Below are 10,504 nucleotides of genomic sequence, written 5' to 3'. Positions count from 1 at the left end.
ACTTAAGAATCTTAATATTACGAGGGGGGAATCACAACTTTTTATTTTACAGGGGTAATGCAAAATTCTCCTATTTTGCAGGGGGTAAAACCCTATTTACCCATTTTATTATCATTATGAAAATTGACCATAATCTTGTCTCGAGAAAAACAGACATATATACGAATATGTTACGTTTGTAAAAAAAAATTATATAAAAGAATGTATAAAAATGGTCAAAAGAAAATGAATTAATTAAAAATTAGTAGCAATTTTTCTAGGCTAGTTATTTTTTTCTGTTTTGAAAAAAAAAATTGTTTTTTAAATTTTTAACTTTGTTTTTAACAGGATTTTTAATTTGTACTCTGTAGCTATTTTTTAACAGAATTTTTAATTTGTAACAATTTCTGTGATTTTTACAGAATTTTTAATTTCTAATAACTTGAATAATGGGAAAGGACAATAGAGAAGAAATATTCCTAATAACAAAAAAATTACTAAACGAAGAAAACGGTGTCGTTTCATCTTCAAAGAATTTTTTTCATCTGAAACCAAAAACAAAAAAAAAAACCGCTAGGTATAGGTTGATGAAAGAAAGCGTGAAGCGCGGTTTGAAAGGTGAGCGCGTGAAAATTTCTCTCTCATCTTCATCATTCTCGTTTTCTATATCTTTTTTTTATTCCAATTTTGTCCTTTATTTTTTCATCATTTCTCAGTTTTGCCCTATTCTTCTTCTTCTTCAACGATGACGCACTTCAACTCCTAGCTCTGTTTTTTGAATTCCGATTTTCAATTTCCCAAACCTTTTAGGGTTTTGGTTTTGAATGGAACCTCGAATTGGGAATAAGTTCCGTCTTGGTCGGAAAATTGGTAGCGGATCTTTTGGAGAGATCTATCTCGGTTCGTTTTTCTTTCATCAATTTTTGAATTCTTTGTCAATTTTTCTCAATTTTGCGTTTATTCAATTTGTTGTTTTGTTGCAGGTACCAATATTCAAACAAATGAAGAAGTTGCGGTTAAGCTTGTGAGTAATCAATCTCACCAATTTTACCTACCCTAGGGTTTGGAAAAGAAAAGGAAAAAGAAAGTTTTTTTTTTAATTTTTTTTTATGATTGCAGAAATTAGAAGAATTTACATCTTTTTTAGTGATGTTGAATTGAAATAATGAATTTTGATTTGTAAAGGGCAATATGTGATTGAATTTTCTTTTGGCGTGCTTCCAATTTGTTTTCAATACTGAATTTGTTGGTTTATTTTTGCATGGTAATTGAAGTTAGTTTTGTGCATTGCTCTGGTGAAAAATTGAATTCATTGAATGGAAATTTCGACGTGTTTAGGTGAGTAGTTTATTAATTTGTTTGTTGTTTTGTTTGATTCAGGAAAATGTCAAAACCAAGCACCCGCAATTGTTGTATGAAGCAAAGCTGTATAAACTACTGCAAGGAGGAAGTAAACTCCCAACTTGGTTAATTTGTGTATTTTAGTACTCTTTGGTTGTAAAGTTATTATTGACTTCATATTACTCACTCGGCTTAAATGTTTTTTGTTGGGTATCTTTTATTTGGAAGCTGGGATTCCGAATGTGAAATGGTCTGGTGTCGAAGGAGAGTACAATGTCCTTGTGATGGATTTACTTGGCCCTAGTCTTGAGGATTTATTCAATTTCTGTAACAGGAAGTTGTCCCTCAAAACTGTTCTCATGCTTGCTGATCAAATGGTAGATTTTACTGTATTGCGTAAGCTTGTAATTGACAATTACCTGTTTTCTTAAAATAATGCCTCAATCTGGATCTTTTTCTAGATAAACCGAGTCGAATTTTTTCATTCCAAGTCATTTTTACATCGGGACATCAAGCCAGACAACTTCCTCATGGGTTTAGGAAGGCGTGCAAATCAAGTACTTGTTTTTTCAGCTCTTAAACATTTACGATCATCTCCAATGCTTATTATGTATCCTCCATTTCATATTTGCCTCTTTTGTAGGTGTACGTCATTGACTTTGGTCTTGCTAAGAAATTCAGAGACAGCGCAAATCGGCATATTCCATACAGGTACTTTTATCTTATAGTTTCTTTAGTTTTCTGATTTTATTCAGCATGGTTGCACAGTTCAACCTCAAACTATTCCGCATCAGTATATTCCTTGTCATGCTTTCTTATTTTATAAAATTTATTATCATGGAAAATCCTATATCTGGATGTTATGCCATTGTTAGTTATTTATGTGAATAACTGACTACTACTATATAGTAGGAGGGGAGAGGTTTCTTGTAAAAGAAATAGTAGCTCCAAAATTTACATCATTGGAAGATGCGAAGCTAATTTTACGTTGCGCTGGAAATTTTCATGGTTTTGCATTCCCAACAATGATTCTATTTTTTGCACTTTGATTTGTTTGTTTCTATAATCATTGCATGGCTTGTTACACCGGATCTTTAAGTGATTGTTTTGTTAGCCTTTGTTTGAACCAAGATTCATTGATGCCATACTTACACTTACATGCATAATAACTTTTTCTAATATGCGAAATTAACCATTTCAATCCTTGGATCCTATAGTATTATATTAATCTGGTAATCATGTATAATTTTTTTAGATATACTTACATTTTAAAGGTTAAAGTCAAACTTTACACTCTTTAACTCAATGACGTACCAATGATTAGGTCAATAAAACTCATGAATAAAAAGGTGAATGTATGTCAACAATTAAACTTGGTTTCATTGTAACACTTTACGGAGTCTTTAAGAATATTTATTTGAAGATCAAGTTAGCACTTAACTTACATTGCTCCAAGTTGTCAAGGAAATATACTTTTGTGTGTTTTCTGTGACTTTGACTTGCTTGTAATCCCTTGCAGAGAGAATAAGAATCTGACGGGAACTGCTAGGTATGCTAGTATGAATACTCATCTTGGAATTGGTATGCTCTCATAACCTCACTTGATCAATACACTTTCTTAATGACCATTGATTTTGACCGGAAAATGTCAATTTTGTGCTTTAATAGAGCAAAGTCGTAGGGATGATTTAGAGTCACTTGGATATGTTCTTATGTATTTCTTAAGAGGAAGGTAATTAGTTTCTCACTGTTATTACTTGGCATTTCTTATTTTATTTAATTGCCTACTATTTCTTATTTGGTATTTCTCCAGTCTGCCTTGGCAGGGATTGAAAGCCGGTACTAAGAAGCAGAAGTATGAGAGAATCAGCGAGAAGAAAGTTTCTACTTCTATTGAAGTATGATTAAGTGATAAAACAGTATTTTATTTCGTATAATGCATGTTCAATATATGTTTTTAAAATCATTGTTGATTGGGAATTGCTTCTTTGCTAGTCTCTCTGCCGTGGCTATCCCTCAGAATTTGCATCATACTTCCATTATTGTCGGTCACTGAGGTTTGATGATAAACCTGATTATGCTTATCTGAAAAGACTTTTGCGCGACCTTTTCATCCGTGAAGGTATGAGCCTTGATTTCCTATGTATGTTTTATTTGGAATACACTATAGTCCTTAAAAACAATATTTTAGGGTCTAGATGGAATATGTTTTAATGTCATTTTTTTGGCTGTTCTTGCCTTGTTACTCCAGGATTCCAGTTTGATTATGTCTTTGATTGGACCATTTTGAAATATCAGCAATCTCAAATCGCCCCTCCTCCTTCCCGTGGTATTGTAAGTGATTGCGTGCTATCTCATTGCTTTAGCTGTTTGATTGCTGAGATTAGGTTATTTAATTTTCAGTGGAAGTGACAATGTGACACTCGCAGGGTCTTGCTGCTGGACCAAGTTCTGGTCTGCCACTAACTTCTGCAAATGCTGATGGACAGTCAGGTATCCTTGTTCTTTTAACTTCACATCCCTGATCTTTGATTTGACTATTTTGATTGAGATGTTTTCTGAGAGATTGTTAGAATGTATTCATACCATCAAATAACCTGTTAGTTATTCTGTGATGTTCTCCCACCAATATTTTGTCATTGACTCATCTTTTCTGCTTATTTTATATTCTTACCAGTGATTTTTTTTTTGTTTTTAATGTGGTGCCTTCTGTTTAGGTGGCAAAGATGTTAGGAATACTGGGTGGTCTTCATCTGATCCTACTCGTAGGAGAACTTCTGGACCTATTGCCAATGATGGAATCTTATCTAGAGAAAAAGCGCCGCTTACAAATGACTTAACTGGATCTAAAGATGCTATGGTGCGTGTTTTTATATCTGGGTTGGTTTTTGCATGTGAAATCATAATGGAAATTGACATTGTTATTCCTGTCAAACTATTTCATAATGGAAATGAATATTTTTTTGGAGTATCGGATTGTTTTATGAAAAGAGAGTACTATATCAATACCGTTTGCCTTTTATCTGAGGAAAAAAATGAAGTTTTGTTGCATCATTTTTGTATTGTTCATGACTCGATTTCAAAATATTGGCTGTATCATTTGTGTTTTATATACACAGTTTAAGCATAAGATAAGCGGGCATTGTAAATATTTCTCAAACCTCTGCATTTTGTTAAACATGCTATATGTTGTATACCATTATCTGGTCTTCACTTTACCTGGACCCATACAATTGAGTTTATGGTGTGAATATAATCGTACACTACATGTTTTATAGATTGCATGTGTCGTATAGTTGTTATCGTATACTCTCTCTGTCTCTGTTTATAAGTACCTACTGGTATTTTTTTGTCTCCAAATATAAGAAAATGACAATTAATTTGACATAGATAAATATTGCAAATGATACACTTATAATGAGACAGGGAGTCTTGAATACATTTATACATCAAGATAATTTAGTCATATGCAAAATGTACATATTACCCTACAAACTTTTCTTGAAATATATGTGAAAATTGGCAAATGGGCTTATAAAAAGGGACGAAGGGAGTGATATTTTCTACTGGTTAAGGTTATACTATATACTACCTTTGTCCTTAGTTATAAACCTTTATTTGTAATTTTCACATATATTAACAAAAATAGGTAGTATATTTAATGTATCCATTTTGTGTATGGATGTTCATAAAACACCCTTTTGTGTATAGACATGTTTAACTTTGACTTTTCATTTTTAAAGATAAATTAGTAGTATTAAAAGGATTGTATTCGAAAAATACAATAAACGCATCTTGTAATTTGAAATGAAACTTATTTTGGGGCAATTGTTTCCCCCAAATTAGGCTTATATATAGTGACAAAAGTAGTACGAGGTTATCTGTTTATATGGCAATTAGTTTTCACATTACTCATTAAAGTTTGTGCATGGCGATGCAGTTGTCAAGTTCGAATTTCTTTCGGTCAAGTGGATCTGCAAGGCGAGGTGCTATCTTAAGCGGTCGTGATGCAGTTGCTGGCAGTGAGACTGAGCCCTCCTCTCGTCCTCTAACGATGGATTTGAGTCAAGGTGCACTCCGTAACAGCTCTGGTGCTCAGAGAAGTTCACATATCATGTCATCTGAGCACAACCGAGTATCATCTGGAAGAAACACATCAAACGTAAAGAATTTGGCAGCTGCTATTGAAAGTCTGCATATTAACGATGAGAGGGCACAGTATTAGCAGCTGCTACTCTCGATCACCTTTCTTCCTTGTAAATTCTGAAAGTTTTATACTCATTTTCTCAAACTACGGAGTGGGGTGTTGTCTGTGCATTTTACTGAGAAAAACCTTCAAACAAATTTGGGAACTATCCCTCCAAATATACAATAAAGATATGTTTTGGTGGTTTCCTAACAAAACTAGCCTCGCAAAAGGTTTTTGTTCATTCAATCTGTTATCCCTAATATTTTTCATAACTTACTATCATTTTGTTCCCTTTGATACGTGTGAGCCTCGGGGATATAAAACATATAATTGCGACCTACAAATAGAGGGGGCAAAGATGTGAATGTGAGTTGTATTGTGACTTTCATCGCCTGTTTGGATTTGCGACAATCAGCTAAAAAATGCTCGTCTACACAGAAGCTGAAAATCCTAGCTTTTCATTTCACGGCAAAATGGTGCATTGGGGGTGTGGTTTTTTGGGTTGCTGCAGTTTTGAAACTCGCAACCAAACACATTTTTCTACTGCAATTTTGGTATTTTTCAAACACATTTTTATCACTAAAATAGTTTTCTATTGATATATTTTTCTTAGGTTATTTTGAATATAAGTGAACACTAGCAAATATTTGTATACACATATGATTAAATGTAGTACCTCTCAGAATTATTTTGAATATTCTTCAACACTACCAAATATTTTTATTTCCATATAGATAAATGAGATTAAAGATTGTAGATTTTGCATAATTCTTGACCATTGACTTTAAATGTAGCATACTAACCGAAAATAGTTTGGGTGGTGTTACGATTAAAATTTTGATTTGTTAGTTTTCCATTGGCATTTGAAATGTTTGTGTATTGTTGGCCTATGTTTTTGGTCATCTTAGTCACTAGTGGTAGTGTTGATCTCAAAATAGGGTTGGAGAATGCACCAAGTTGTAGTGATTTTAATTATAACTAGGAAAATGCTAAACAGTGCCCCGGGGGCACTGTTTAAGGAACCAAATATAGTAATATCATATTGAAGTTTGTGCAGTCAACGTCTCGAAAGTCTAAAAAGTATTATTTTCAATTTTAAAATTTTCTTTTTTGGTTTCCTTAACCAGTACCCCGGGGGCACCGGTTAGCATGACCCTTATAACTATCCTTGTTACGATTAAAATTTTGATTTGTTAGTTTTCCATTGGCATTTGAAATGTTTGTGTATTGTTGGCCTATGTTTTTGGTCATCTTAGTCACTAGTGGTAGTGTTGATCTCAAAATAGGGTTGGAGAATGCACCAAGTTGTAGTGATTTTAATTATAACTAGGAAAATGCTAAACAGTGTCCCGGGGCACTGTTTAAGGAACCAAATATAGTAATATCATATTGAAGTTTGTGCAGTCAACGTCTCGAAAGTCTAAAAAGTGTTATTTTCAATTTTAAAATTTTTTTTTTTGGTTTCCTTAACCAGTACCCCGGGGACACCGGTTAGCATGACCCTTATAACTATCCTTGTTACGATTAAAATTTTGATTTGTTAGTTTTCCATTGGCATTTGAAATGTTTGTGTATTGTTGGCCTATGTTTTTGGTCATCTTAGTCACTAGTGGTAGTGTTGATCTCAAAATAGGGTTGGAGAATACTAACCGAAAATAGTGTTTTTGGTCATCTTAGTCACTAGTCACTAGTGGTAGTGTTTTTTTTTTTTTATTGAATATTTATATTCTTTCATGCGATTTTTGTCATTCCCATGGTCAGTACCGGAGCTAGGTGTGGCATGGCTGGGCCATGGTCCACTCCAAATAAAAAGGAAATTAGTAATATACCCTAGGAGTTTTAATAAAATTACTTGTTGTACTTATATATATAAAAAGTTTTACTTTTTGTATTCATTAAAGAATTGATGTATGTAGACTATATTATTGTCTAGATACATCAACTTTTTAATAAATCTAAAAAGCAAACATTTTCATATATATATAGGACCGGAGGAAGTATCATACTTGACGAAGTAGCTTACTAGCTAAAGCAATGCCTATGATGCAAGAGGTAGTGGGTTCGACCCATGCCACCGCACATGGTTACGTTTTCAAACTTGCTTAGTATGAAACTTCAGTTCCATAAATTTGTTCAACGTTTGATATAATTAAAATTCATTAGGAGTTTTTTTCCCCCACATATTAAACTGCTTTATTTAAGAGTCATAATGTGAACATCTATAATAACATTACAATCCTTATCAATGGCACCAATGAAAGAAACATCAGTTGTCAAAATCATTGCAAATATTTCCCCAAACATAATGATCCAAATTATTTTAATCCTAATATCATTATGTGGGTTATCAAATGCATGGAATTGGGAATGTTTAGGATCTCCAATATATAAACTAACCTTTCAAAATCGTTTGGCTGATGATATTCCAGGATATGATATGAATAAGGATAATTTAATAGTTAAATGTTCATCAAATACATTTAGTCAAAGTAATGATGTAAAACCAAATCCAGAAGCATCTTTTACATTTTGTGGTGGATGGATATTGGATCCACTTTATACTTGCTATGTGTATAGTTCTAAATTGAAGACTAGATTTAATGCATTCAATAATAGATTAGCATGCAAAAAAGAAAAAGAATGCATTTGGCAATTACGCAAAAATAATCCTTATGTCTATGATCCATCTAGTAAACAATTTGTGGAAGAAGACTATGATTTTTAATATAATTTAGCTCAAACAACTGTTTCATTAGTGTATACCTTTTTATGTTTTTTTTTTTTTATAAAGAATGTTGTTATAATAAATAATTATTAGTATTAATTTTGTTCATTAGTGTCAACTTTTTTATGTTTTTTATAAAGAATGTTGTCATAATAAGATATAATTAGTAATATCTCAGCTAGAAAGATTAGACTTTATAATCAAAATTATCTGATATTAATACTTTCTCAGTTTGAATTGATGATTAGGAAATTCAGAAACTAGCAAACATTTATACATGTATAATGCCTCCTAAAATTTGATGAAACATAGTGAGCACAAATGGTATATACTTGAGTTCCTTAATCATTTGGTCTCGGGTTCGAGCCCTGACCGGTGTGTATGGAGAAATATTTGTTGGGAGAGGTCAATCATTTAAATGGATGTTAGTTAACTTTGAGAGGATTAATCTCTACGATTGCGCACGGTAAATATTTTGGTTTATCAAAAAATAAATAAAAATAAATAAATTGATGAAATAGGCAGGGGATGACATCCATAAATTATAAACTAAGTTCCACACAAATAGAAACCAACTTTTTCTAAGTATAGGAATTTAATTTAGATAGATTAGAATCCAAATTAAAATAAGTAAATCACAACAAAAAGAAAAAACATAAAAAAAGAAACTATGTTATTATACATATGATTATAATTAATCACCATATTTTGTTGCATGTGTTCTTGATCCACCTTAAACTTTTCTTCAAAGACCCTTTCATTTTTCCTTCAACATCATAAACTTTATATCCAGCTACTCTTTTTTTTCTCTGCAACTCTGGATCACTAAAGCTCCAACTTTTTGATGCTTTCCCAAAATTTCCTTTTTGATCATAATTTGATGAACCAGCATAATTTGTACTATAACTTCTCAAATCATGCATACTTGTTGGAGCTACTCTTCCACCACTATAGTTTTCAATTTGCAAACTTTGGTTCCTGCATGATTTTGATCTGAATTCCATGATGAGAATTCTCAAATTAATTAAGGATGTGTTCTAAGGTGAGAATTTAAAGAAAGTGAATGGTATAGGAGAAGTATATATGGTTGATGGTTAATGGTTTTCTCTTTTCCTTCTATTTTATTAAGTATTGTTTGTCATTGTCCTTTTAAGACCAAAGACATAATTTGTTACCTCACAATTTGTCTGCTGCCAAATTTAATTTCTAATAAAAAAAATAATATTGAAAGTAGTTATGATATTTTTATACATACACAAGAAAGCGTGTTCTGACAATCAACATGTTTTTATCCCATTTGCGTTCGACACTTTTGGCTTCCTAGCACCAGAGACTGTGGATCTCCTTAGGAGAGTTCAAAAAATTATGCATAATAATATTGTATCTCCTGGTCAATGAATGTAGATTTTTAGGAGGATTGATTTTATCATTCGAAAAGATTTAAAGGCACAATTTGTTGTCCACCTACCTTTCTATATTATTAAGTATTGTCTTTGTGACCAAAGACATAATTTGTTACCTCACAATTTGTCTGCTGCCAAATTTAATTTTTAATAAAAAAAAATAATATTGAAAGTAGTTCCGATATTTTATATACGAGAAAACGTGTTCTGACAATCAACATGTTTTTATCCCTTGTTCAAAAATACATGTTTTTAACCCATTTGCGTTCGACACTTTTGACTTCCTAGCACCAGATGTTGTGGATCTCCTTAGGATAGTTCAAAAGAGTTATGCATAATAATATTATCTCTACTAGGTCAATGAATATTGATTTTTTAGGAGGATTGATTTTACCATCCAAAAAAATTTAAAGGCACAACTTGTTGTCCACCTATCTTTCATTCATGCGTAATTATCTTGAATATATATAATACTTGAGAATAATAGATCGAATTTTTTAAAAAAAATACGGGAGTCAAATTCATTCTTTTATTGTTGTTGCGAGTTAATTTTTGAATATTATTATTTTTTATCACAATTAGATTTCAATAAAATTGTAAAAGATTAAATTGGGTCTTAGTTTTTATTTTTTTAATTATATATTCTAAGTTTTATAGTATAAATAAATAATACTCCAAAATAATTTGGTTGAATAGGAGACAGTTGAAGGTGGTGATGTTAATATTATATTTTGTCGTTTTTTGTTTAATGGGGTGGGTATGTTAATAATTTGGTATGTATGGACAGAAACTTTCAATTTTGCTTAACTAAGATGGGTTGCCTGAGGTGTTGGGATTTGACTGCCTTTCACACGTGGAAGTGTCAAA

The 10,504-nt window shown here is 31.9% G+C and overlaps 1 protein-coding gene across 1 annotated transcript; it reads left to right on the top strand.

The window, feature by feature from the left end:
- The first annotated feature begins 494 nt into the window (after positions 1 to 494).
- LOC123885394 (casein kinase 1-like protein 2) lies at positions 495 to 5,724 on the top strand. Its single transcript, XM_045934669.1, has 15 exons — positions 495 to 597; positions 696 to 879; positions 963 to 1,003; positions 1,360 to 1,429; positions 1,549 to 1,697; positions 1,782 to 1,877; positions 1,964 to 2,031; positions 2,840 to 2,901; positions 2,989 to 3,052; positions 3,134 to 3,218; positions 3,316 to 3,442; positions 3,572 to 3,654; positions 3,750 to 3,813; positions 4,038 to 4,180; positions 5,261 to 5,724. The coding sequence occupies exons 2-15, from the start codon at positions 804 to 806 to the stop codon at positions 5,543 to 5,545; spliced, it is 1,413 nt and encodes a 470-aa protein (XP_045790625.1). The 5' UTR covers positions 495 to 597; positions 696 to 803; the 3' UTR covers positions 5,546 to 5,724.
- Positions 5,725 to 10,504: the final 4,780 nt, after the last annotated feature.

Source organism: Trifolium pratense, linkage group LG5 (genome assembly GCF_020283565.1).
Source record: "Trifolium pratense cultivar HEN17-A07 linkage group LG5, ARS_RC_1.1, whole genome shotgun sequence".
In the NCBI taxonomy this organism is placed as follows: Eukaryota; Viridiplantae; Streptophyta; class Magnoliopsida; order Fabales; family Fabaceae; genus Trifolium; species Trifolium pratense.
This window is presented reverse-complemented; position numbering and strand designations above follow the sequence as displayed.

Coding starts and splice junctions, on each gene's coding strand:
- LOC123885394 (XM_045934669.1), top strand. CDS start 804: ATGGAACCTCGAATTGGGAATAAGTTCCGTCTTGGTCGGAAAATTGGT. Junction 880..962: donor TTTTGGAGAGATCTATCTCG/GTTCGTTTTTCT, acceptor GTTTTGTTGCAG/GTACCAATATTCAAACAAAT. Junction 2,032..2,839: donor AATCGGCATATTCCATACAG/GTACTTTTATCT, acceptor AATCCCTTGCAG/AGAGAATAAGAATCTGACGG.